The sequence below is a fragment of the Daldinia caldariorum genome (assembly GCF_022478825.1).
Source record: "Daldinia caldariorum strain CBS 122874 unplaced genomic scaffold F4812scaffold_15, whole genome shotgun sequence".
Lineage (NCBI taxonomy): Eukaryota > Fungi > Ascomycota > Sordariomycetes > Xylariales > Hypoxylaceae > Daldinia > Daldinia caldariorum.
In genome coordinates, this window is record NW_025953051.1 from 797407 (window position 1) to 823727 (window position 26321).

The following is a 26321-nucleotide window of genomic DNA, read 5'->3' on the forward strand; positions in this document are numbered from 1 at the left end:
GGTTAAGGGAATCGGGCTTGCCGGTGTTCATTACGGAATTGCGGAAAACTACTTATTCATTAGCATGATGTGTGCTCGGTAGATAGGGCACTAAATGCATACGACCAAATGAGCAAATAAGTCGCGTTACGTGCTTGTTTTTTTTTATGTTTGTACATGTTATACACAAGCTGCTTTTCCTAGCTTTTGCATACCATGTGACAAGGATAATATGTTTTTTTATAACTTTTACCCGATTGCTAACTAACTAACCTCGCTCGATCCCGACCCGGACTGTTTATCTGGTTCGGCCTGTGTTTCGGTCACGAAATCGTTCCAAGTACTCCAATCTGTCATGACGTTGCTCGGTCCACCAAGGTCCAGCATGGGTATATCGAAATTGAAATCCCTCCATCCCCACATCTCGTTCAACGCGTACGGCGACAAGCTGAGCTTGTCCAGATCCGCCGCGACGACGCTAGGCTCCCTTGCGTTTTGTATTTCGGCCCCGGATATGCTTTCCGGTTGTATAGTTGTAGCAGTAGTAGCAGCAGCCGTAGCAGCAGCATAACCCCCTGCTGTCGGCGGGATGTGGTTTTCCGTGTTGTTGGTTTGCATGTACACCGTGTCGTGGATCTCTATGTCCGGTACGTGTTCCGTAGGCGCTGCAATGCCGGCCATGCTCGCAACAGTATACGCCACAGGTGTAGTCCCCGTGTTCGTGGTGCCGGGAGTGGTCGTAGTAGTCGTAGTCGTAGTCGTAGTCGTGGTCGTGGTTGTGGTTGTTGTTGTGGTAGTAGCAGCTAACCTCGCCGCCTTGGCTTTCTTGTAAAGCTTGCGGATGGGCCGCCACAAGGTCCCGTTCTTGGTATCGGCGATGACCTCGCTCCACTTGGGGAACACGTCTTCGATGGTGCGCCAGGCGCGCTCGACGAGCTCGCCGCGGGTCTGCGTGCACAGCTCCGCGAGCGCGACCGCCAGCGGGTGCCACTGCACGTACGTGTCGGCCCACCAGCTGAAGCGCCGGCCGTACGGCCCCGTCGCCAGGTGCTCGTTGAGCTCGACGATGGAGATGGCCGTGCGGAGCGTCGCCTCGTGCGGGAACACGCTACCAGCTGCTCCCGGTCTCGATCCTGGTCCCGCCCCCACCTCCCCATGCCGTAATGACGGCGCCGAAGACGCCTGTTGTTGTTGTTGTTGTTGCTGCTGCTGCTGCTGTGGCTGAGACCGCCGCCGAGGGTGCAGCGGGTATTGCATAATGAGCCACAGCTTGAGGATGACGAGGCGCACCATGATAGACGCCAGGTGCGACGGCGCGTGGTTCGGGTCCGCGCCCGCGACGAATTGCGCCTCGAGGCTTTGCGCATACTGCAGCGTCTCCTCGACGCCTCTGGACGGCGCCCCGCGGCCACCGCCGTCTTCCAGGCCCGGCGCGTCCTGCGCGTGCTCGACGGCCAGGAAGAGCCCCGAGCAGCGCGCCGTGCACAGGTAGAACTTCATGTCGCTCGGCCCCCGCCTCTCGACCAGCGGGCCGGGGCTGCCCGGGCCGAAGTCCTCGTCGTTGACGCTCAGCGGCAGCCGCGTGTCGTAGCTGTCGCGCGCCACGATGGTGTTCGTCCCGCGGTCCTCGGACGCCCGGATGTCGAGCACGATGAGCTGCCACCAGAGGCGGCGCCGCAGCTCCGTCTCGAACGGGGACAGGTGCGCGTTGCTGCTTTCGTGGTGCAGGTCGAGCGCCTGCGCGAGGCGGATGGGCAGGGCCACGAGCGCCCACGACGTGCGCGAGCCTTTGGGCGTGCAGCGCGCGCAGGCTACGTATAGCGTCAGCGCCTGCAGGGTTTCGAGGCTGGTGCTGTTGAGGTAGTCGGCTCGCACCAGGAGGTACTCGACCGCGGACGCGTAGAGCTGGAGTAATTCCTCGCGCCGTCGGCCTAGCTGCGCGAGACAGTCCGAGGGCGATAGACTCGCTACGGCGGCGTGGTAGATGGAGAAGAACAGGGCCTCCTTCTCTGGCGTAAGCTGTGCTCGCGCGGTCTGGGGAGAATGGGCAAGCGAGCACAGGTCACCTCGTATCGTAGGCCGGTGGAGGATTTTCAGGATCATGTCGACATTTGTGAAGTAGATGTTGGTAAATAGTAGTATATGCTGCGGAGATGGATGCTCCAGGGCGTCGTACGATATATGTGGGGAGTTCCCAAGGAGCATGCCCGGGGATAGCGCAGATACGCTCGGGCTACTGTTGTCGTTTGGTACCGATTCAGGAGTATCTCCCTGCGGGACTTCATCATCATCAGACTCCGTAGACGACTCCAGAACCTGCCTCAACCCCTCGACCTCGAGACAGAGACTTGACCAGAAGTCCCCGCTCAGATAGCGCGAGGCCTTGCTATCCCGTAGCGCCTTCTTCCAGTCGTCCCGAGCTCCGCTAGGGGTGGCAGTTGAGTTCACGGCGGTTCCGGGATTCAGTTTAGCGGTGCTCGGACCGGCAGAAGAGTCTTGAAGCAGCTCGGCTAAATTGAGTCCCTCTAAGCCGGCGGCGCTAACCTTCCCGACGATCGATTCTAGTCGGCTTAGCCGCTGAAGCAATTCCGAGCTCTTGTTGTTCCGTGGTTTCCGCATCCGCTTGCGCGTAGGGAAAATGCATTCGGCACCGGACCGCGTGCAGTGGCCGCATGGATTTTCTCGACTACACTTCAACTTCCGGGCACGGCAGTTGGTACAGCTTAGTGGCTTTGACTGTGGCCGTGGAGCCGTGCTGGATGGCGGGTGGGATTCCATCGTTACGTTACGTATTGCGTCGTGCGCCTTTTTTGCTGTGCCACTATCCAAAGTGCAGGACTTGTTGAGTCGTCAGCTATTCCGATGCCTCGTCCCATCTAATTATTATTCCCACAAATATTATTTCAATTTAAAAGTTTGATTAACGACATAGTAATATGTACTATAAAGTACTTCTGATTGTTCGAACCAGTTTCGAATTTATGTGCCTGATATAAAACCGGAGGTTGTGTTGTGCTGATCTTCACTCCAAGAATTGAAGTTTCGATTCTAGGGTCCCAGTCCCTGAATTGGCCAAGTCATATGACATGCCGGTACGGCGTAGGGCTGAATTTCAATACTCCACTTGCATCCGGTTAAGTCCGGCCAGAGAACGGCTAGGTAGCTAGCTCAATCTACCTATTCCCGAGTTATCTACAAAACTTCACTTAAGTTTCTAATAAATATGGCAAATTATTAAATCATTTATATAAGATTATATATTATAATTTAAATAAAGAGTTAGTCCCAATTGATTCTGATTCATATAATTCATAGCGTATATTTCGCTAATAAAATGGCATATATACGTAGTCCTTTATAATTATCGGCTTGCGCGCATAACCGGGATAGGGTAACCAGTCTGTTCTCAACTATAACTCAAGTAACAACGCACATCGATTCATATCTATTATAGACAAGAAGTACCTCAGCTAACCTCATATATTTTCATTAGCTTACCTTTCTTAGAATGACGATGTTTTGTAAGGTGTGTTGTTTGAAACGTAACTCTGTACTAAAGAAAATAAATTAAGTGTAGAGAACGTATTCTATAAAGGAGAGTTGGTAGGTAGGAGATAGGTAATGTAGAAGGTATCTATGACTTCTCATATGCTAGTTCAGCTAGCTACAGAAGTCGTGAAGCAGACAGAGGTTGATGTGCCAGGATAAACATTTCACATTAGCGACGAAGAGACTAAGCGACGCAGAGAGAACTGACCATCGTAAAAATGAATTCGTCTTCATACCTCACCTTCTCTTGGCACAATATCGACCTCCCATAGCTTCACCGGGTCTGGACCACGGCCCCTACGTTACCCTGGAATTTAACTGGGCCCGATAAGGTCTGTCTCAGATGCTTCGCTGTGTGTATTTCGCTGCGTTTGGGAACGAGAACCCTCATAGAGCGAAACGAGAGGGCGGGATGAGACATCCGTAACGTTGGGAGCACGTGGCGCGAACAATCCGGGGAGGAATCTTCAGCCATTATATCCTATGTTCACGTTCCCGGCCTCCTTCAATGAATCGCCTCTAATTCTTCTTTACTTCGCCTCCCATTTTTCTAGCGAGAACCTCATGGTTGTCGATATCGACTGCCTATAAGAGAAGTGTCAAGAGCCATGACGAAAGACATATTTTTTTCATCACCAATCATCATCATCTCTTACAGTTCTACATCCTTCTCTATCATCAGAACAACTATTACCTTCAAAGCTTTCTAGCTTGCTTTATCAGAGTCGAACGTAGCCTTGCTTTTCAAGAAGCTTTCCCATAAACGTTTCAAGATGCGTCCTTCTACATTCATCATCGCTATCTCAGCTACCGTACTGGCTACACCGCTCCCGCGTCCGGTGCTAGACGACGTAACCAACACTCTCGTAAGCACCATTGACACCTTACTTGGCGTACATCACCACCACAAGAGCCATGACAGCAGCAAAGAGCACGAACCCGAATGTCGTCGCTACGACACCGATGCCCTCATAACATGTATAAATCGATGCGTGGACATATGCGAAGATGGCGACGAGGACTGCAGCACATGCATGAAGGGATGCTGTAAGTATTCTCATATAACTTCCCTCCCTATTGAAACATTATGTATGATATCCACGGCTTTGCTAACTCGAGCGTTCTCCAGCCTCTAAAAATTCTTGCGGCAGGCATCATGGCGATACTCCTAAGGCTAGCCATAGTAATAACACCATTAATTCGACTTCATAAGGTGTCGAATAATCTCCCACATGATAATGATATGGTTACGAAGGTTAACGAAAGATCTAAAACTGATTTTTTTTTGGACTGATTGCGATTGGCGGGTGTATAAGAAAGATACAATTTGATGAAGAATCGGGCAAGAGGCGTTAGGGTCATAAAGCGGAAAAAGATAAAAAATACTAGGTACCATAATCGATATTAATGATTTTGAATCACCCCAAATTTAGGTATTTTTAAGATTTAACCTAGGTACAGTGCCTCCTTCTAGGTCCATGTGAAATTGATATTGATACGTCGTACTTGCGAGTGATACATACGGTGAGGTCGTGATTGCCCAGGTGCCATGCGTGCAGTATGAATTAGATTTTTAGATGCGATCTGACTGGGTCCTGGGAAATTGAATTGGATGAAGTTTGAGTTTTGGGGCTGATTGTGGCAGGCACGCTAAGGGTTGTGACTCACCTAGCCTCACTTAGGCAGGTACCTAGGTAGGCAGGTAACCCGGTCAGCCCCCGCTTTCGAGCAATATAAATACAAGCCCACCCTCCCGCGAGCTTTTCAACTTTTTCCTTTTCTTTTCTTTTCCCCATCTTAGTGCACGGGCTTTACGCGTCACAGTGAGGAGCAATCCGAGTGCGTGTTTTTGCTAGTTGAAAACTATTTACTGACCACTCCATCTTGGCTTCGGCCGGGTTGGGAATTTTTGGAACCCTGAATCTTTGAATTCTTTTCATCACGGCTCTGTCCCTAGTTCGGATGGAGGTGAAGAAGAGTGCTGGCTGGATTTGTCGCGTGTTCATAGTTTTTCCGATATCTCGCTACGTCGATAGAGATTCTATTCTACTCGTTGCATCTAATTTAGGATGTGGCTTATGCTTCCTGTTGATTGTCGCGTCTACAGTGTTGGCCTGATGCCAAAGTGAACAAGTATCACGCTGTAGGCAAATGTGTGCGACACGCTAAGGAACATTAAAACATGTCGTTTACACGACATACGATATATGATGTATCACGACGCGACTGCGGCTCTGCAATTTAGTTGCGAATGGAAAATACACCCTCCCTACCTTTTCTTGCGGCCTAATTGGTGCGAACGAACCAGATTAACTACCAGGATGCAATAGATCTATCTACATGTGTATGCATTTGCCTTGTATGTAAGCTCTGCATTACTTGAATTTGCATAGGCCCATCATACCTGAATACAAGAGAGGCCGTTCCCATCGCGTGCGATCTTGTGCTTCTGCCACAGCGTGTCTGACGTTGAGTTTTTGTTGGTTAGACGGAACTCTGGAGCCAAACATACGCGAAGAGAATGTCGATCTTGTACAATACAGCCCGTCTTTTTTTTTTTTTTTTTTTTTTTGTAACGGGCCTGGCTTCGGAGTGTGGGCATGGAGCCGCGCATGAGCCTCAATAAGCTTCCCAATACCGCATTGGCCTTGGTCGTTGAACACCTGGCACCTGGCTTTGGCTATCGGCATTTAAGGCTTTTCGACTTCATCTGGTAAGCAATGAGTTCGGTCCTCTGAAGACTCATGCTGTCATGCTTTAGGGGCTTTCAATTCCGGGATACTATTTATCCTATGTCACAAGCAAGTAATTGGTATCGACGACCCGGCTGCGGGCCTCGCGATAGCCAGAAAGACGCCCCCGTCACGGAAATCCGGCATTCCCTTATGTCAGTCCCTCCGTTTTCAATAGTTTCAGGGTGGGCCCTTTGAGGTGGATAGTGAATTTTCCCATTTCACTCGAGATCATAAATACAGGGCCTGAAGGTTACCAGGTCCCAGAGGGTCCCTAATATACATACCCGGTGAAAGCAAAAGAGAAGTATGGAATAAACTTGGGTACATACATACCTGCATGGAACCCAAATAACAGTCCCATTAAAAACTTCGTCCACCTTTCCCCAACAGACTTACTTAGCCGGCAAGATCATTCACGGACAGATTCACACCGTACTTTATACAGCGACTTCAAAAGCGGATAACTAACCGACATAAACTAATACAGACAAGAACCATTCTTGCATACTTTCTCCTATAACTCCATGTAACTATAGAAGCTAACTACCCGGTTATAATAGTTACTATGACTTGCAGTTTCCTAGAGGAGCTCTACCAGCATCAAGCGTTGCTGCAATGCACATAATACATTAAGTTACTGTACCAAGTCTATAGAGTTTATAGACTAGGTAGGTAGGAGGTAGATTAGCTTCTTTACCCCATTATCTTTACATTAGTCTCGCCGCATTGGACGGGTTTACTCAACTTATCCAAATTGAAACTTTCTGCTGCTAGATTGTTCTCAGGTGTACTGCGGTGTATGTACATAGTATTATCAATCCAGCGCCCCCGCGAAATTCCAATCAGGACTACCTAACTGGGTCGATCGGAGAATTCCTTACGTCGTTCTACGATGGGTCCGCTGTCATGGCTCGATGTGATTTGACGAAGTCGTTTCGTGGGTCGCTCGCTCATCCTCGTCTGCCTTAGCCTCCCCGAACTTCGCGCGCGACCAGTGCCCTACGCAGGTTTCCCGAAGCGCTCTCTGGATTTGCCTGGACACGTCACGGATTACCTCGGCTCTTTGGATAGGATAGGATAGGATAGAAAAGTGCTATTTTTGGCCGTTACGAATAGGCGTTGTGAGAAAGGCGGTGTTGTGGGTCTACGTAAGGTGGAAGATTGAAGCAGAGAAAAAGCAGAGAAAAGTCTACGTTAGATAGGTACTCGATATAAAAAGTATAAAGCATAGGTATGGATCGCATAATATTTCTAGTTTTGACGAGTTATGTTAGCCAGGGGGTTTTGTGCACCTGGGCACTTAGTGGGTCTCTTGTCAGCAATGCAGGTCGAATTTTCTTTTTCTTTTTTTTCTCTCCTTGTTTAATGCATTAAAAATGCATCATGGAGAAAAACAGCATGGATTAGACAAGTGATGTTATCATCATTAGGTATCAGTCCGATTCTACCGACGGGAAGTTCGACAGGGGGCGGCAAGAGAAAAAAAAAACACTGCCCTACCAGGTGATGGTGACGGTTCTATGGGGACGTCCCACTCGTGGAATACGATCCTTCGATCTGATGGTTTTCGGTATTCAAGAGGTCCACGTCGACCACGATGTCGGTCTTTCGAATTGGTGAAGTGGCAGCGTCGAGATGCGACAGGCGCTGTTGGGCCGCAAGGACCGGTGGTCTGTGACGTTGCAAGTCGCCCGCCAATGGCCAATCGATCGCCTCGCGGATGCGACTCGACCCCAGTTCAACCCAGCGTATCGGATCGCGACTTTATTACTACATAGTAGATACCATAATTATTCCAAGCTTGGCACCCCGGCCTAAGGCGGTCAGAGTCTAGTGGGGGGTCTTTTCTCTGTGAAGTAAATCGAATACTATCTGAATTTTTTTGCCATAGCTTTTTTTCTTTTTAATAGACCGATTTTCTCGTTTCCCCTTCTCCCTTTCTCTCTTTCCCATGTCGTCGTTTCGGCCATCAGATTTCCCTACTCTATGCGGGAATGGTGCGATGAAGCCCGGCTTCCGGCCGGGCAGGATCCCGATGTCGTTGGCTTGGGGGTATGTTGGAATTTGCTTACCCAAACCCGCCTTTATTCACATGTAATGGGAGAAATGCTCACCATTGAATTAGACCCTGATCGCTTGTGCCGGGTCCGCATGTATCGCGGTCGTATGTTTATTGATACAATACCTATTTTTCTATCTGCGCAAGAGCGAGGACGCACAGCACTCGCATGGTGCAAACCCGATCGATATCTTGGTTTTAGGCGGGCTCCGGAAGCCTCTGAAGTATTTAGGTGTCAAATTCGATCGATTAGAAACAACTCAGAAAGATGAACGGAGGTGGCCTGCGGCTTTTGATAAAGTAAGGTTGACAGCCTTGAACTCCGATGTATCCAGCTGCTAATATGGCTGAGTAGTATGTCAAGGCCGTGGGCGATGTCCAGCTTGCGATTGGATTCGCAGTGCTTGTATACGGTTACATTACCCTAGCAGAGCACGGCTTGTCCATGTATCAATGGTGGCTTATTGTGGGATTAGTGTAAGTAACATCGGCAGCAAAGTTCGTGGCTTCTCAAGAACGCATGCCTCTAACTACATGAACGGAACAGCTGGTATTCGGTCATAGCGAATCTAGCAACCACTTCATATTTGCGCACCTATTTCCTAAAAAGGGACCCCGGCGAGCGATGGCTACGGATGATTTTTCTTGTCTGTCTCATTGTAGCGCTCAGCTTTTCAATGGTGCCGATTTACCAACTTAAGGAAAGGCTTATTAATGAGCACGACGAAGACACGCAGCGTCGCATACTTTTAGCAACGAACGTGCTTTGTTACGTCCCTGGATTTGGCGCGAAGGTCGACACGCCCCAATTTCGGTCTGCTGTTGCGCTCATAGGCATCTTCGTCGTTCTTGGTCTTCTCATTATTGGATTACTGAAGCTCTACGAGAGACCCAGCAGCATTATTTTCAAGTGGCGCGATCACTACCGAGGTGAAATGCAGCACTCATTCTTCGGGGATGGGGACCACATCATAACCTGCATTCGCTGCGAGCAGCGTCATATGTTATTGATAGTCCGGCCAGTCTTGGCATTCTGGCTTATTCTACGGATATATGCCGACTTCCTGAATTCCGTCTTGACCGAAATTCTCTTCACCGCAGCTATGTTCACGTGGGTCACTATCCGCTTTATCGACATACTACGCTTAGGTGGGAGGTTTGAGGCCTATCTACAGCACTGGAATTTTGGCCAGATTGTTGCGCTTGCTTTCTTTTTAGCACCTCTCGGGTCGCTATTAAGCTGCTTGTTGGGGTCGCTTAAGGGGTTGGAATTCAAAATCCCGTTTTCTAGGCGTTCTACATTCCGAACCGTGACATGGCTGCCAAGCTTCACCAAGAGATCACAGCCTGAGGAACTTCCAGACAACGATGTTGAACCGCATAGCAATCAGTCTAGATCACCCCATGACGAAGGAATCAGCGAGTTAGATGGACAGGAGCAGCCGACTGTGATTAAATCAACGCAAGAGAGACGCGAAGGAAATGGCAATTTGCAAAATGGTGGAATCAACCCGGTTAGGAGAACGCCTGGTGTGGGTGTGGGTGTGGATCATTACAAGGTGCTTTTGTCGCCTCGGTTCGTGATCGCGCTGCCGCTTGTGGGCTTCTCGAACCTGCTATACCTCGTCCTCCTATTAGTTCTGCCCAGGGTACCAGAATACCCGTCAACTTCGGAGGTACTCTGGCGAACTATTTTCTGGTATGTTGTCTACCAGCCTTTGCTTTTATTCGCTTTCTTCCTTGCTGGAATGATTGTGGAAGAAAGGGTTACTCGGGAGGAGCGAATGAGGTATGCCTATCAGATCATTGCCGCCATCGCAGCTGTACTATCTACAGCTGCTATTTTTGACACCCTATATGGCCTCGGTGGTATTCCGATGTCGTATATCGGCATGGGAACGCTCGGTCTAATTCTGCTCGTCTACCTCCTTTACGGCTGCGTCGCCCGTCCTGGCCCCTTGGCAAAAGGCAAAGCACGCAGCCGATTCATAAGAGACGGGGACGTCGAAGAAGCGCGACCGCTCCTCTCGGAAACTAGACGGAGAGTTCTGTCGGAGGTTCGCATTTTCCCGGTTCGTAGGCAGAAGCTGTGGCACGGACCTTCGAGGAGGCCGTCGGCAGCAAGGGCCAGGAGAAGTTATGGTACAATTGAATAAGAGTCAGAATATAACGAATTAAGTCATGCGAATGACGGCGGTGGTGACGGCGACGGCGCGATTGTATTGGGTTTTGGGTACTGGGTTTAGGGATGGTTATGGCTATGGCTATGGTTATGGTTGTGGTAACGCGCCCCTTTGAGGCAGGGATTTGGGAAAAATGACTTTCATGTGTAGAATGAAGAAATTGAATCACGATGAAACGTCAAGTACATTTGGGTACGCAACATGGTTGTTAGGCTACGAATATATGAATGAATATCAAAGCCTTGTTCATTGAGACTGTCCCGAGTAATGGATTGGGTTGGGAGATCACCCTTGAGCTAGGGTTTCTCCTATTTTCCCCTAGTCCAGGTAGGGGTATAAATTATAACTTGGGTTCCTAAGATACCTTAGGTAGGTGTTATTCAAGGTGTTGAACGTGAGATTGAGGGTAGTAGGATGATCTGATCATGCGCTCGGCGGATTGGTTAGATGAGATAAGTTTTTGGAGGGGGATTTGCGTGCGTCCGCGTCTATGAGCTGCGAAAGTTAGGTGTTGTCGATTGTGCTGTACAGAATCTCGACTGGGATTCAAGAGAGAGACCTGCCCAATGTTCTTGCACCAGCGGGTATCGAAGATTTAGGGCTATTGCTACGGCAGCGACTTGTCGTGTATGCGTATGGTTGGGATGAGGAGGAAGAGGGAAAAGAGTAGAGCATAGAAGAAAGCGTAAATGTCATATATGTACTTCTATTCTGCCCACGGCCAAGTCAATTTCCTTACTCTACCAGATCGCACTCTTCAGTTTCTTCCCCTGTACTGTCATTCACAATTCCTCCCAGATTTCTGTTAACTCTTTCATCACTGATATCCACGTATAATGGAGTTAGTAAATCCATGGATAGTATGGAAGTAGCCTTCTCCCTAGCGCCGTCCGAATCATCCTCGAACCCTATTCTGACCGTTGACGTCGGTCGTGGGCTGGCCACTAGCACTTTAACCGGTGCTGACACATCATCGGAGACGGTGAGCTCGAGGATGTCACCCAGGAAATCAAGTATTGGGTCTTCAAAGTCTTCCCGCTCGTAGAACACGATGCCGTCTATCAGACAGAAAAGCGTTATCTCCTTAGGCAGCTGTCGGACCAACCAACAAAACAGACGCCTCAGTTGCGATAGGCTATGGCCTTCCCCAATGATTTCAGGGTCCACATCTGGAGGCAAGAGGTGCATCGGACCAAAGTCATAATCGCAGAGTAGTTGCGCAATCAGGCTTCGCACCATCCGTTTGATCACGCCCAGCTTAGTCCCCGGGCTGTAATCATCATCTTCTTCTTCGTCTTGTCCCCCGTTGAACCCATCATCGTAATAATAATCGTCCTCCTCCTCGCTCGACTCGGAATCAGATTCATCGTCGTATCCCAAATGGCGGCCGCAGAACCACACGAGGCACACGTAGCGTTTCCGAGACCGGAATGCTTTCGCGAGGGTCGTGCAGAAGAGCGATAGCGCGGAGGTCTCCACCATGAAGCCGGAGAAGTTGCCGCAGACCATCAGCTTCGTGGACGCCGGGGCCACGATCCAGTCCTGGAATTTCTGGTCCTGGACAATCTGCTCCGTCCGCCTGCGATCTTGCAGGGGAAGTTCTTGCCTTTTCCCCTCGATCGCGTCTATGTCGGTCGTGTCGATGTCGTCGATCGCTAGTAGAGACCATAGCTCATCCTGGCCGATATATGGAGTCTCTTCCGTCCGGGGGAGGAAGGGGGGTGGGTGGGATGGATATGGGGGTGCCCATGCTGAGCTTGGTTGGTAAGGGGAAGTGCTCCGAACGACGTTTCGTAGATACTCGAGTTCTTGTGCGCGGGCGACAAGCAGTCCTGCGAAAGGAAGTTAATTACTACTCAGGACAGATAGGTAGTCGTCATGGATCTGAATCTCACGTTCTTGGTCATCAATCCTATTTTTGTTCCAGTGAACTTCACGTGTCAAAGCCTTCATTTCTTCGTCGTGTCTGTCCAGCAGGAGGGAGATACTGTTGTTCAGGATATGGACCTCATCGTATACCTTGTCGGTTTTACCGGATATGCCGTCAACTTTAATAGCTATTTCCCCGCTGCCTTGTTGGATAGACTTAAGAATCTGCAAGCTCGCTTGTGAGTATCCGTTGAAGTCGCGAATGTGGGTTTTTAGCGCTTGTGCCATCAGTTTCTTGCTCTGGGATGTGATAGTGGCAAGACTATCGAGAAGGGGCTTCTCGTACCCTTTCCCTTCAAGAATCGATTTGAATCCACGGACCACTAGTCTCTAATACGTTAAATCAACATCTTTAGGCTGGGGAATGTACCTAGGACTCACGCTCAGGACGGGTAAAGAATGATATGCCGTTTTCTATAGCGAACAACACACTCACTACTAAACTCACCACTTGGTCGAGAATGAGGTCTTCCCCCTTAAACGACCCGAGGAATAACTCGACATCGCGAAACACATCCTCGAGCTCATCGAATGCGTTCAACACTTCTTTCTTGACTTCGGCACCTTTTTTAGCAGCCTCGAGGATGATCTGCACAGCTGCAAGAACCGGAGTAACAATATCCATCTGTGGGATCACTTTGGTAGCTCCAATCATGGGCTCGGCGGCATTATCTACGGTCCATTGCCAAGCGCGCCGAATTCCTCCCCTAATTCCCGTTTCATTGGTGTAATACTGTCGAGCATTGTTGAGCTTATTATATACGTCTGCCCAAGTTCCGCTGCTGCGAATATCGTACTCTGGCTTGCGATGCTTGGGCACATCTTCCTGTGGCATAGATTCGAATCTTGACTTGGCTGTTGGGAAGACCATGTTCCAATACGACATGGCGATGGCAGCGTTTTCATTTGGCTTCGCGCTAGCTCCGGGGGTTGATTCCAACAACATTGTAGGTTCAGGACGCGCCATTACTGGCATCTTCTCACATTTATTGTCGGTATATTGGATGTGTTGCTTATAATGCCGTACAGGTAGAGTTCCAAAGTAAGCGTGATGCTTTGGGAGATCATTCTCAATGAAGTCAATCACTAATCCATAGCCTTCGCTTGATTCAGGCCGATCTTTAGACTCAACCATCACTGTATATAGTCTACTCAATCGTCTAGGGCAAGAAACAGAGGGAAATAAGCGTAATGTGATTTCTTCGTTATGAGTGGGGTTAGCATAAGGGGGTGGGAATATGAGGTATAGAAGTAGCTAACAGGCTTGTCGGCTCGCGGATAGTCAACTAGTCATTACCCATGCAAAACAGCAAGTATCATGAATTCTAGATGATTCACCTGTAAGGAGTGGGGGAAACTTGGTTGATCTGTGTGATGCTGCTTAGGAACTATCGGCAAATATCGTAGAAGTTGAAGAACCATTTTCCAGGCCCCAATCTCACAACCCACCTGCTTATCGCGCCAAATGTAATTATAATTGAAGACGTAGAAGGGGGAGGCTTCCTGTGATCGGCTGCCTTGTGGTTCGGAATAGGCAATCTGCAATCAAGTGGCGAGCTGAATGCATGTGACGATATATGATCTTTCCATTCAACAAGGGTCAAAGTATCTGCATATGCAGCTTTCTAAAAGAATCAGCAAATTCTGCAGGACTTACGCGAGCTATCACATTTCGGTTTCTTCTCGGTTTCTTGTTGGGTACTATGATCTCAGGAAGTTAATGCCCAACAAGACCTTGTCCATTTTCTTCAGGAGTAAGTAACACTTTCCTGGTGGGCAATTCATACTAGGCAACTTCTCTCTGGTTTCTATCTTCCTTTCTGTTTGCATAATCCCTTCTATCATTTCGGAAGTTAGATTCAACACACCTTAGGATGGCAGATCCAGAGCCGGTAACTATGGAAGACATATCTCCCAGGTCTCCGCACGCAAACCCCGCAGTTGGGGATGAAAGGCATCAGAACGCCAGCAGTGTCGGTAACAATTCCGATGGCAATCATGAAAATCCTGTTGCGGTGAATATTGAACTCTTGCATGAGATCAAAACTATCCAACAGCGGCTGGTAGAGCTACAAAAGAAAGCTAGGCCTAAGCTAACTAAGAAGGCCCTTGAAGAAGAATGGGAACGTGCAAGAGAGGAATTGGGTCCCGAGACGGAAAAAGAATCGTGGAAAGAAGAAAAGCAGCGACGGAAAGCAGCGCTGCTATTCGGTAGCCGGTTACAGCAAGGGGGTGATTGGAGCCCCGAATACGATGATGAGTTCTCATATAATGTCAAGCTTTTCAAATTTCGAAAACTGTGGGAGCATAAGGTCGTTGCTGGTCTTAGTTCGGACGAAGAAGAGAACCAAAGCGACTCAGATTACTCAACCAACCCAGAAGATGTGGAGGCCGAACAAGACTATTTGGACGGCCAATTATTTTTTGAGACGAGGATATTGAAAGCCATCCATGAGATGGAAATGCGCAAATTACGCGCCAAGTTAATAAAAATACGGCAACGTCATGACAAGAAAAAAAAAGCATATAGGCGGTGACGTCTTGGAAGGACCAGTTCTGCACATGGATATGGAGGCAGAAGTGAAAATGGTGAAAATAGTGAAAATGGATGCGCGATCAGAGATGATCCGGGTCTCCTGGGACCAGTTCAAAGCGCTACAAAGCCAGAAGGGAGAACTCTCAGCTGCGATCGACATTTTGATAGGAGAGCCAGTTATTGAATTCAGCCTTAGAAACTCTAATCGGCGCTGGCCCGTGGCCCGAGCTCGGAAGGCTGAGACAACTGAAACCCATGAGAAGAAGTCGGCATCCAAACTGGAGACTGCTTCTAACGATTCGCCGATGCCAGAGCGTGTACGCATCAACTCAAGGTCTCTGCTACATATACTGCGTAAAATTGGCAAATCTGGCAAAACAGATTTCAGTGCTTCTTCTCTTGTGTTGCTACGACCATTCAGGGTTCTGGCTTATTACAGCCAAGCTATCCGAGATCAGTACAGGAATCTCGAAAATAAATTTAAGGAAAATCCTACGGAGCAAGATCTCTTATCCGCTCACTCCAGAACTTTACCAGGTTCTACTAATGTTCCCAATGTGGTTGATGAGACGGCTCAGAAATCCAGCAGCCTAGAGACATCTTCAGAGAGAGGAGAGGCGGAAGAAGAAAAGGAGGAGGATGACAATCTGAATTCGCCAATTGCGTTCGAACATATGAAGTGTTTGGTGGAGTTTATGGATAATGACATACAGACCAGAATCGATTATCTGGAAAGTAATAAATGCCAGAAGGTATTCTCCTCGGACCTTTGGTATCTCTTCCAACCTGGAACTCTTGTCATTGGAAACGACGGTAAACAAGCATACCGAGTTCTGAGTATGCATAGCGTGGGGCACCAGGTTATCGACCCGCTTTGGAGGTGGTATAAACTATCGAAGAAGGAGGAGGAGGAAGAGAAAGCATCTATCACAATCAAATGTGTTTGTATTGACTTTGACGGCAAGCAGCTAGGTCCCGTTTCCAAAGTTTTCCAAATCCCAAGGTTCGAGCGTGAAAAACCAGTCACATCTCTCGAAGTTTGCCCCCTCCGATTTTACAAATACGGCAAAGCCGGTACTGCCGAGGGCAATACTAACCCTGGCAATGACTTTAAGAAGCATCTCATCAGCCGGGGAAAGAAGTTTCTTGATGTGGCTGCTGTTCGTTTGGCAGCTATACGACCCATGTACTATGCTGGTCCCGCCTTACAAACGCAAGATGAAATTGAGAGCCAGGTCGTAGTCGACTTTGAGGCGGCCTTCGGGATAGAGGATAATATTACCAAAGGTTGGAGGCCAGAGCTTGAGACACTAATTAAGTCAGAAGACGACAATAAAGAAGACAGCGGGGGGAAAAAGTGTCAGGCTGATTGCTGTCTTTCCGAGACCGTGCACGATGATTCATATGTTGAGGTCAAAAGGAACAAAGAGTTTATGGACCATCTACTTCCAAAAACTCGCGAGGAAATGCCCTCAGTAACCATTATCCCTCGACCGCTTGACACAAGGGAGCCAGGTGCTGAACTTACTGAGGATGATTTAGCTATCATGTCCTATCGTGTATTTGGCTTTGTCCTGAGGAATCGGAAATGGGGTATGTCTCTTGGGTACTTGTACACTGTTACCCATGCAATGCTGATGCTTCGCACTTTTAGCCCAGCTAGACCTCACCTATCTTAGCGAAGTTCAACCGTCTGAGATGAGAGACGAGAGTGATATACCAAATCAGGATCCCGAACAACCCAAGACCGTGTTTGATCAACTTGTCTTACCAGACAAGCACAAGGATATGATATTATCGTTGGTCACTCAGCATTTTCGCGACAAGGAATCGAGTCATACGGGCGAAGCAGATATAGTTCGTGGTAAAGGTAGGAACCCCCTCTAATTATACCCCAAATACGCTCATAGCCTACCTAGGTAGGCAGGTAGGTACCTAAGTCAGCTAACACCGTGTCCAGGAAAAGGATTGATTTTGTTACTCCACGGAGCCCCTGGAGTTGGGAAGACATCGACTGCTGGTAAGTTGATTTCAACATCTCCTGTACTTTGCGCTGACCGTAGTTCAGAGGGGGTGGCAGAAAAATTCAAGAAACCCCTTTTTCAGTTGACTTGTGGTAAGTCTTCGTACCGATCACTATTCCAAAGCATTCTTAACATGTGTCGCGGTGCCTAGGGGACCTTGGAACAACGGCCAAAGATGTCGAATACGCGCTGGAAACGAACTTTGCACTTGCTAGCCGTTGGGGGTGTATTCTACTTCTCGATGAAGCAGATGTATTTCTCGCCCAAAGGACGAAAGAGGATTTCCAGAGGAATGGACTTGTAGCTGGTTTGTTCCGTTCCGTCAGCACAATTCGATAATTAACTAATACCCACATACGCAGTCTTTTTAAGAGTCCTCGAATACTACTCTGGAATCCTTTTCCTTACCACTAATCGGGTAGGCGACTTCGATGAAGCGTTCGCGTCTCGAATTCATATTAGCTTGTACTATCCCGAACTAGGCCGAGATGAAACTCTGGAGGTGTTCAAGCTTAATTTGCAGCTTATTCGAGGTCGCTTCAAAGACAAACCTCGCAAGTTCATCCCTGATAAGATGGGAATCGGGGCATTTGCTCGGGAGTACTGGAACGACAACCCATTCGACCATTGGAATGGGCGCCAAATACGCAACGCGTGCCAGACTGCGTTGGCCTTGGCGGAGTACGAAGCCCATGGAAAAAACCATATGCGTATCCTAAACCCGAACGGTGAGATCCGCCTTAATGTGACCCATTTCCAGGTAGTTGCCGAGGCCTATCTAGCATTCTCCAAGCACCTCAAGGACATTTACGGAACTCATGCCGCACGACGGGCAAAAGAGGCTGGCCTCCGGGCAATGTGGGTGAATGAGAAGGGAGAGCTCATGGGGAGTGTAGGGCCGAAGGAGGCAGGAGTTTTCAAAGCGGACAAAAAATCGCGGTATCAGTTCAGATCCCAAGCTAAGCACAGCACCAATACCTATGAGCAGCCACGGCAGGCAACCCCCCCTAACAACCAAGGTCTAACATACCATGGAGTACAAAGAAGTACACAGAGCGGCGGACAGGGATATATGAATTCCTCTCTACCAGCACAACCCCACCCAACGAGGCCAACTGAGGCATATTACGGTGAAGGTTCCATGCCCCAGCGATATAACAACCCAAATACGCAACTCCAGGGACAAATTATGGTACCACAACACTATCAGGGACAGAACTGGGATACTGATAGCCCTGGATATGATGATAACTACCTGCAACCCGGGTCAATTGGGCGCGGAACCTACCCTCAGCAGCGCGACCACCATGATACTCAACATATAAAATCACAGGGGGGAAGCTTTTCGCAACCACCGCAAACTAGCCGAGCTTCCCCAAGTGTCTACGCACCACAGTACCAGGAACCTCAAGCTGGGGCCAGTATGGAACACGCCCAACATACGAATTATACCGGCGAATTTGGCCGGTAACCTCAATTGGGTCGTCAACCGAACATCTTACGCAAAAGCACATCGTGAGCTAAGGGATATATATAAATGATTGGGGGTTCAAATTGGGATACATAATGAGATAATTTGGTTAAAAACAAGGAATAGTTTCTGGTTACGTTGCTATAGCTCAATTTACACACTTGCTTTCCGTCCAAACAACCCAATGCCAATAGGTCCAGAGTAAGCACTCTTTACAGTACAGTGAATTGCATGAGTATACCTTAGTATTTATGCCATAGAAAGCCGTAAAGGTTGTAATCCGTAAGTAATATGCTTAAATGGTGCGAACTAACATATCTTGACTGAGCCCCTTAGACTTGAGTCTCAATCTGCCACTGCTTAAGATAACACAATTGCCCAAGAATGATCCCATTATTGGACCAGCACACACACACACACACATACACCTATATTAAAAGGCGTACCCTTATGTTATCGACCATACAAGACTAGTAAGTGTGCTTAGGAGTTATCTCTAGCTTACAACCATCCAGAAAACTCACATACACTAAGTACCCGAATAAGGGACGACACATTTTGCCAAGATTCTTCCTATTTGACCCCCACCCACAAAAAAAGGGGGGGGAGGGCAGAATAGTTAGGTACCTTAGGTAGGTACGTTTATTCGTAGCATTTACGAACAGTCACTATTTATCCAGACGAACTGCCAAAGAGCAAACGCGCAAGGACGAAGCCCCTGTCTCTTTGCGGAAAGGTATGGGGAGTGCTTGCCAAGCCGCGGCCTACGGAAATATCTATGCACGAAGAAGCGACTATTAATACTATTCACGTTGAAGAGGACCCGGGTCCGATCATATAGTTTGACGATATCCAGAAGATGGTCATCAGGAAATGCGGGTTCTTGGAGAGGTTCCTGGAGGGTCGACGGTGCGCGGCGGCGAGCGACGTGTACTGGAGCTGCGACGGCAGGAGGGAAGGCGACATCATCCTGGAGCCCGGCTCGCACGAGGTGGTAATCCGGCGAGATCCCGAGGACGACGAACTTTTCGATATTGTCGGGTGGTGCGTGATTAGGATGGATGTGGGGGATGTCATATCGCGGAACGAGTTCAACCCAAGGAGTCTTCTCAGTTAATACTCAGTACCGATGGGAGATGATGCATAGGAATGTAAGACAAATCTACTACTTCCTATATATCAATTGCCGTTATTTTCTTAATCTGCTTATCCTTGTATTTTATATTCTGCGTGTGAGTGATCTCGATATAATATGCATAGACGTAGGTAGTGGTCTCCTCACGCCAATCATCATATTTCTTTCTTACCCCCTTATTCTATACCCATGTTCTCTCTTCGGCTTCTGCTCCCTCTTTTCTTAAGTAAGGTTACGCTAACTACTAACTACTCTCAGTCCTTCCTTTAGTTGGAATAACACAATCGGAAACGGCACGCCTCATAAGCTTATTCAAATGGGACTAAGCAGGATGGTGGGACTAATTATTGGGTATTTCTCCACGACATAGATTGACCACGGATGTGTCCGCGAGCATAGAGTAACTTAATAGGGCCTGTTTGGATCATTTAATTGGAACCATAATGCATGCAAGTCTATTACATCGTATTCAATATTTTAGGAGGTAGTTATGGATTAGCTCATCCCTTGGTAATTATGGATATAATCAGGACATAATAGTCGGAAAGATATAACCCAGTTGTCTGACATATAGTTGGTTAGAGGTACCGTATAAAGCAAGTACCAACAAAAAACTGGATGAAACCGTGGCAAACAATCTTGACGGATGTAACAAAAAGAAGCAACTAGAGATTGTTTATAACAGATACCTAAAGTTATTTCTTCTATCAAGGCTTATTGTTGTAATGTTGAAGAACACCCCAGATTCCAGATAGATCTGTTTCCGATTTCATCTTGATGACAGTACACAGACCACATTTTCTTTTTTTGTAAACTTCTCGAAAAGAACAATGAATGAATGGGAGTGGCCACGAGTTGGTCAACCATGTGGCATCGAGTCCCAAACTAGTCGGATGTTTGATCCAATAATATACTAGGTGCGGATTCCATCAACATGCAAGGCCCCTGAAGATCGGCGAAAGAAAAAAAGCTTGTTTGACGGCGGCATTGCGGCATTGGGGCCATGCAAGCCATAGATGTTTCATACGCTTACCTGTTCCTATCATTCGGATTCATTCCTGACGACAAAGGCCTGTGGCTCCTTGTGGCTCCTTTTAGTAACCCGTTACCGCTTTGCTTACGACGCTCCTCTAAGCTGGTATTGGTAGATGAATCGGAGCGATAGACCAATAACGGAGCGCTGCTATGGGCGGGATGCGATTTCGTGCATCCTAAGTTTTACGGGTTTGTAAGACGTCGGCCCCCTTTTTCTTTTCTTTTCTTTTCTTTCGATCCACCCTAGATCCCTGAACTCCCAATATCACACCTCCTCCAGATAAAAGCTAGATAGTACTATGTAGGCTTTCTTAATAAATCAGGAACCAGAAAGACTAGGTTGCTGGGTGTTGTTAGTTAGTCCAATTTTTTTTATAAAATAAAGGTACCTTTCCGGGGCCGAGAAGGCTTCCACGGCATTGGACGAGAAATCCAATATGGAGACTCAATTACGCGTCGTTTCCGGCTTGATTTCTTTATGGGCCCCCATTTCACCACCAATCAGCTTACGTGGCTTCGCCTATGATAGCGAGTTCATAATTGGTTTCTAGCGCCTACCATGCCCATAACTCGGTAGTGAAACATCTAATCCTGTAAGAATCCTATAGGTAATTCTAGCTGACGGCGGTAGGTCAAAAGGATCTAGGGAGGCTTGATGTGAGTTATACTTAAAGGGGGATGTTCGCCTCCTCGTCAGTAGTCAACGTGTAGTCTTGCTTTCTCTCTGTTTCTCACTAAGTCCACTCCTTCACTTCGGTCTATACACTTGAAAATCAATCTTTTTTTCCTTAACTACCCAAGGTATACTTCGCCCTACACTCCTTTCCATTTTTGAACATTCTATTCCCAGTTAGAAGTATGTTGGGGTCACTCTTTACACTCACCAACCTTCTTCTATCTACTGCCGTAGCGCTACCATCCGGCATCATACGCAGCAGTCATCTTTCTGGCGGCTTATCCCCCCGAGCATCATGCGCGACGCAGGCGACCGACGCTACTAACGAGGGCGACCAAGGGGGTGCCGGGATCAAGCTGAGCAACAGCGGTAATGGGACTCGCAGTTACTTCGTATATGAGAACAGCTGCGACAGCATACCGCTCAAATATGTGACCGTTAATGCTGGGGAGACCAAGTTCGTAGCGTTACCGGCACTGTTCCAAGGTCGTATCGTACGGGGCACCGATGCCAACTTAGACGGACAACCACACCTGTTAGGTACCTGGCTGGAACTCGGATTCGACGGCACGGGTAAGGCTTACGGCGACGTATCACTGATCCGAGGTTGTGATGGTCCCGTGACCCTTGCTGCTGACGATGGGACTGGCGTGAGCACTGGCTTCGACGACCCAAGCGTATTAGCAGACGCACCCGAAGGCGTCTTCCAGCTTGCGAGTGACGGATCCAAGGTTATCGAAGCCACCGAGGGCCTGCTCTCCGCTGTCGTCGACGCCGCGAGGGACTACCTCGCCAGCAAGATCGGCTACGACAAGGCGTACATCGACGACTATCACGGCAACCCCGTCATCTGCTCCTCGAACGAACGATTCAATGCTACATTCTACTAGGAGAGCGAAGCATTATCAAAAGCCGTCGCGTGGTCAGGGGACTTCAGCGTGGTGTTTAAGGGGCATTGGAGGCACAGGAAAAGAAAACAACAGGTTTATAAAAATTTTGGGGGAAGTCGGTGGAAAGGCAGAGACCCTGCTAACTACCTCATATATGGCTTCCGTAACATTCTTGTATATATTTACACCAGGTTTTTTGTTGAGATATCCGCCTGGGCACTTGGCACATGCGAAATTGCTCTGTGGGCAACTTTCACTTCTAAGGTATATTAAATTATCAAGGGAAACGTACCGATAACTCGGCTTATACACAATTACTTTTGTCCATGAATTATTCAAACCTTGATGATCAAGCCTTGAAACGTAAAGGCCTACTTGTCAGGGAGTTAATAAACTGATAAGCACTAGTCACGCCATAAGCTGACTAGAATGATATATCCCTTTGAAGCCCTTCAGCTCCAATCCCAGAACGTGTCTATTGGGTGTATGATTATTCTTGACAGTCCAGACTTACAGTTCGCAACCGCGCTTCTTACGTATCTAGGCCCAGCCGACCTAGACATATCATATTCTCCCAATCTCGCGCTGTGCATCAGTCATTAAGAGCCTGACCAAGTGCGGGGTTAAATATATGGGATGTAACTTAATAAATGACTGACGGGTTTGGGCACTATCAGTTATGAAGACGCTTCTTCAATGCTTTTCAGAGGCCGTTTTCAAACTCTTAGAAGTTTCTAAGTGAGCTCTAAAAAAGATAGTCCAATCACCACAAACACAAGGACTACCTTCTAAACTCCTCACTGCTACTTCGGTAGACTTTGCTATTGCCTCCCACACTCACGATCTAAGGCTGTGCTATTCTATTAGCAATAGCAAGTAACCAATCATGATAGCGGATATAGGCTTCTCGGTGATAAGTAGCGATGGAATAGATCCTTTGCTAGAGTACGTTTTATTAAGTGCTTCGGGATAGTTAGTTACTAAAGGGGGTAGTATCGTACTGATCCATGGGTTGGGAGGTCATCCAGAAAAAACGTGGCGATCGAGTTACAAATTCTGGCCACGAGATCGCCTAGCTATATCATTCCCTAAATCAAGGGTCTTAGTGTACGGTTACGACAGCAAGGTCACCAAATTTGGCACAGGGGCAGCAAGCCAGAACTCATTCCTGGACCATACGCGGCATTTGCTGCTAGATCTAAGGGGCATCAGGAACGAGAACGTAAGTCCGCGCATTGTCATTTGTCCGGGCGTATGGACATACGAAAGCATATGCTGACTTTAAAAGCCTACTCGACCTCTACTATTCATCTGCCATAGCCTGGGTGGTATTCTAGTGAAGGATCTCCTTCGAAGATGTGGGCCTGGAAGAGAGGATCACGAATCAGAGTCACGAGAGAACATTTTCAAATCGACCATTGGTATTATATTCTTAGGCACGCCCCATCAAGGCGGAGGTTACGGGTCCCTCGGCAGAGCTGCGGAGCGGGTCGCTAGGTATGTCGGGTTTGATACTAATAATTCAATCCTCCGCGACCTGACCGGCAATGGGACATCCTTACAAATTATACAGGAGGAGTTCCTGATGATCCTTAAAAAACGCTCGCCTGCCCTGCCTATTTATTCCTTCCAAGAAGAGGAGGGACTCGACCTATCCTGGGGACTCAAGGGAAAAGTAGTCGATGATAGCTCATCAAAGCTGGGTTACGACTATGAGACTGTAGCTACACTTCCTGGGAATCATAAGCAAATCGCTCGGATTGAAGAGGCGTACAACCGTCTAAAAGACGCTGTGGGGTCATACGTCGAAAGCATCAAAAGCTCAGCCAGAGTGAATTTAATAAAGCAACTACCCTACGAGCGCGATTCCTGCTTCCTCGGACGACAAAAGGAACTCGAAGAGATCCACGGCTTCTGCTCGACGGATGAGTTCTTCGAATGTGCTATCGTTGGTTTAGGAGGCGTCGGGTAAGGTGATATATATCATTTTTAAAGGTATTTCGAGCTAACTAGAACGCAGCAAAACCCAAGTTGCCGCTGAACTTGCGTATCAACTTTGGGAGAAGGAAGCGTCCAAACCATTAACTCACAGGCATTATATTTTGTGGTTGCACGCTAGCAATACTCCTCGCCTTGAGCAAAGCCTAAAAGATCTCGCGTGTAAGCTAAGGCTCATCGAAGGTGATCTTCTCCCAGCCACGCGTGACTGGCTCAACGGAGTGGGTAGCGGCAAGTGGCTGATTATTATCGATAATGCTGATGACGAAGATGTATTCTTTGGCGATAACTATGTGTCCAAGGATAGGAAAACAAGGCAGAGATTTTGCGATTTCCTTCCAAAAAAGGAGGGTTGCGGTATCCTATACACTTCAAGGAACGAGACCTGTGCCCGAAATTTAACGAAAAGAAGCGGCCCCCCAAAGCTAGTGAAGGTTCATCCGAAGGCTTACCTGATGCTTTGGGACGGGAGAAAAGAGGACCAGCAAGACTTGCTGAAAGAAAACTTTGTTGACTGGCGCCGAGGCTTGGACTTGCCAAATGCAGTCTTTTTCTCTTGGGCACTTTCATTCGAACAGCTGAAGAAGCGAGACGAGGACGCCGTACGTCTACTATCCCTAATGAGCATACTAGACAGACAGAGCATACCAGGATGGTTACTTGATTTTTACCCACCTTTGTCTCAGTCTCAGCCCCGTCGAGCCAAGTCTCTCAGCCTTCTACGATCCTTTTCTTTCATCCACCCTCACCAAGACACGAGTAGCCAGGACAAGAAGTGGCAAATGCATCGACTGGTGCAGATAGCGACTCATACCTACATCGGCCCGGGTGGTATGGAACAAGCTCTCAGAGACGGGTTGAGAATGCTCGCAGAGGCGTTTATCTCATACATATTCGCAATCAATGGAATGCTGCTCCGCTACGAGAGGAGCCTGGAATATTACCCGCATGCGAAAAGTGTTATCTACATGCTAAGAAGCCTGGGAAGCCCTTTTCACCGCGGAAAGAGCACTTGCGAGCCGGCCACTATAGTAAAACAGACTCTAGAAGAATTCGCACGCATGTTCGAAGGTAACCGCGGGGGGGATATATTCGAAGGGTCTAGGATACATACAGAGATCGCGTTTCAAATGATTTCACAGGGTGATTCTAATTCACTGGAGGATATTTTCATGTTCATTAGACGTGCAGGGTACATGAGCGCGAAGCTATTCGCTTATAGCGGCAAGCGGCCGTTGGTGAGCGATTCAGTATATGGTGAACTTAAGCCACGAGCTGGAGAGCCGGAGGTTGTGGGCTTTCAAGACTTTGAGAAAAGCCTGATTTGCGATTCCTCAAAATGGTCGTTCAATGGCGAAGAATTTCGCAGAACTCTAGGTCAGTCGACGAAGACATCAGGCGACAGGATAACCATCGAGACTTTAGGGGACATGTACATAAGTGAGCAGGACTATAACTGGTACCCAGGTGCTTCGAATGCTATCTAAAGCTATACTATACATCTAGACTGTAGTTGTATGGTTACGAACGAAAGTTCTAGCGAATAGCCCCTAAGCAGAAGAAGGGCTCTCCCTTGAAGATTATTTATTACCTAAAGCTTCGGAGAGAGATCGTAGAAGTACGGATATAACTCCTAGAACAGCTCATTCTTCTCCTGAATTGGTGATCTTGTCCAGCTGAGCTTGAAATCAGCGGGAATGCTTCTATTCCGCTACGAGCTCCATAGCTCTATCCTCCACAACCAGCGATAGTTCAATTAAATCGAGCACTAAATCTTCGGCCTCAATCGATGATGTGAAGGTCTAGAAAAATGACCTGCAGTAGCTCGATAGACTAGTGGGTGGACTCCAACCAATCGCATTACGCATATGGTAGAATTTCACTTTACCCCACTTGCCTATTTAGGGGCAAGCCTGCAGCTAGAATATAGTACACCATAGCGTCAAAGAAATCATCTTCTGCTTCTAGCAATCTACAACTACAAACATGGCAGTGTGGCCGAGTGGTTATGGCGCTGCGTTCAGGTTGACCTTGAACAAACTTCGCAGTGGAGCAATCCGCGTGGGTTCGAGTCCCACCGCTGTCATCTTTCTTTTTTGAAAATTTCCCTCGTATAATTGTA

The 26321-nt window shown here is 48.1% G+C and overlaps 7 protein-coding genes and 1 non-coding gene across 8 annotated transcripts; 6 read left to right on the forward strand and 2 right to left on the reverse strand.

Annotated features, from left to right (window-relative positions):
- Positions 1-2: 2 nt before the first annotated feature.
- Positions 3-3019, reverse strand: F4812DRAFT_126385 (fungal-specific transcription factor domain-containing protein). Its single transcript, XM_047929505.1, has one exon. The coding sequence runs from the start codon at positions 2755-2757 to the stop codon at positions 244-246; it is 2514 nt and encodes an 837-aa protein (XP_047787824.1). The 5' UTR covers positions 2758-3019; the 3' UTR covers positions 3-243.
- A 1133-nt stretch (positions 3020-4152) lies between these two features.
- F4812DRAFT_126422 (uncharacterized protein) lies at positions 4153-5243 on the forward strand. The gene is made up of 3 exons (XM_047929506.1): positions 4153-4575; positions 4658-4771; positions 4922-5243. The coding sequence occupies exons 1-2, from the start codon at positions 4302-4304 to the stop codon at positions 4738-4740; spliced, it is 357 nt and encodes a 118-aa protein (XP_047787825.1). The 5' UTR covers positions 4153-4301; the 3' UTR covers positions 4741-4771; positions 4922-5243.
- A 3006-nt stretch (positions 5244-8249) lies between these two features.
- F4812DRAFT_461825 (uncharacterized protein) lies at positions 8250-10478 on the forward strand (the record flags this gene model as incomplete). Its single annotated transcript, XM_047937930.1, has 4 exons — positions 8250-8315; positions 8389-8622; positions 8678-8799; positions 8870-10478. The coding sequence occupies 4 exons, from the start codon at positions 8250-8252 to the stop codon at positions 10476-10478; spliced, it is 2031 nt and encodes a 676-aa protein (XP_047787826.1).
- A 381-nt stretch (positions 10479-10859) lies between these two features.
- On the reverse strand, positions 10860-13695 carry F4812DRAFT_126462 (uncharacterized protein). The gene is made up of 3 exons (XM_047929507.1): positions 12816-13695; positions 12401-12757; positions 10860-12337 (listed from the first exon to the last, which is right to left on the reverse strand). The coding sequence occupies exons 1-3, from the start codon at positions 13567-13569 to the stop codon at positions 11241-11243; spliced, it is 2208 nt and encodes a 735-aa protein (XP_047787827.1). The 5' UTR covers positions 13570-13695; the 3' UTR covers positions 10860-11240.
- Positions 13696-14091: 396 nt separating this feature from the next.
- Positions 14092-18465, forward strand: F4812DRAFT_466485 (uncharacterized protein; the record flags this gene model as incomplete). Its single annotated transcript, XM_047938549.1, has 7 exons — positions 14092-14936; positions 14965-16563; positions 16625-16840; positions 16931-16990; positions 17039-17086; positions 17146-17301; positions 17357-18465. The coding sequence occupies exons 1-7, from the start codon at positions 14309-14311 to the stop codon at positions 18463-18465; spliced, it is 3816 nt and encodes a 1271-aa protein (XP_047787828.1). The 5' UTR covers positions 14092-14308.
- A 2925-nt stretch (positions 18466-21390) lies between these two features.
- Positions 21391-22526, forward strand: F4812DRAFT_439074 (uncharacterized protein). The gene has a single exon (XM_047935042.1). The coding sequence runs from the start codon at positions 21494-21496 to the stop codon at positions 22199-22201; it is 708 nt and encodes a 235-aa protein (XP_047787829.1). The 5' UTR covers positions 21391-21493; the 3' UTR covers positions 22202-22526.
- Positions 22527-22703: 177 nt separating this feature from the next.
- F4812DRAFT_439075 (uncharacterized protein) lies at positions 22704-25978 on the forward strand. Its single transcript, XM_047935043.1, has 4 exons — positions 22704-23146; positions 23195-23423; positions 23490-24169; positions 24222-25978. Exons 1-4 carry the CDS (start codon positions 23088-23090, stop codon positions 25684-25686), a joined length of 2433 nt encoding a protein of 810 aa, XP_047787830.1. The 5' UTR covers positions 22704-23087; the 3' UTR covers positions 25687-25978.
- A 209-nt stretch (positions 25979-26187) lies between these two features.
- Positions 26188-26285, forward strand: F4812DRAFT_t124. The gene has a single exon. It is a non-coding gene; the product is annotated as a tRNA-Leu (tRNA).
- The last annotated feature ends 36 nt before the right edge of the window (positions 26286-26321 follow it).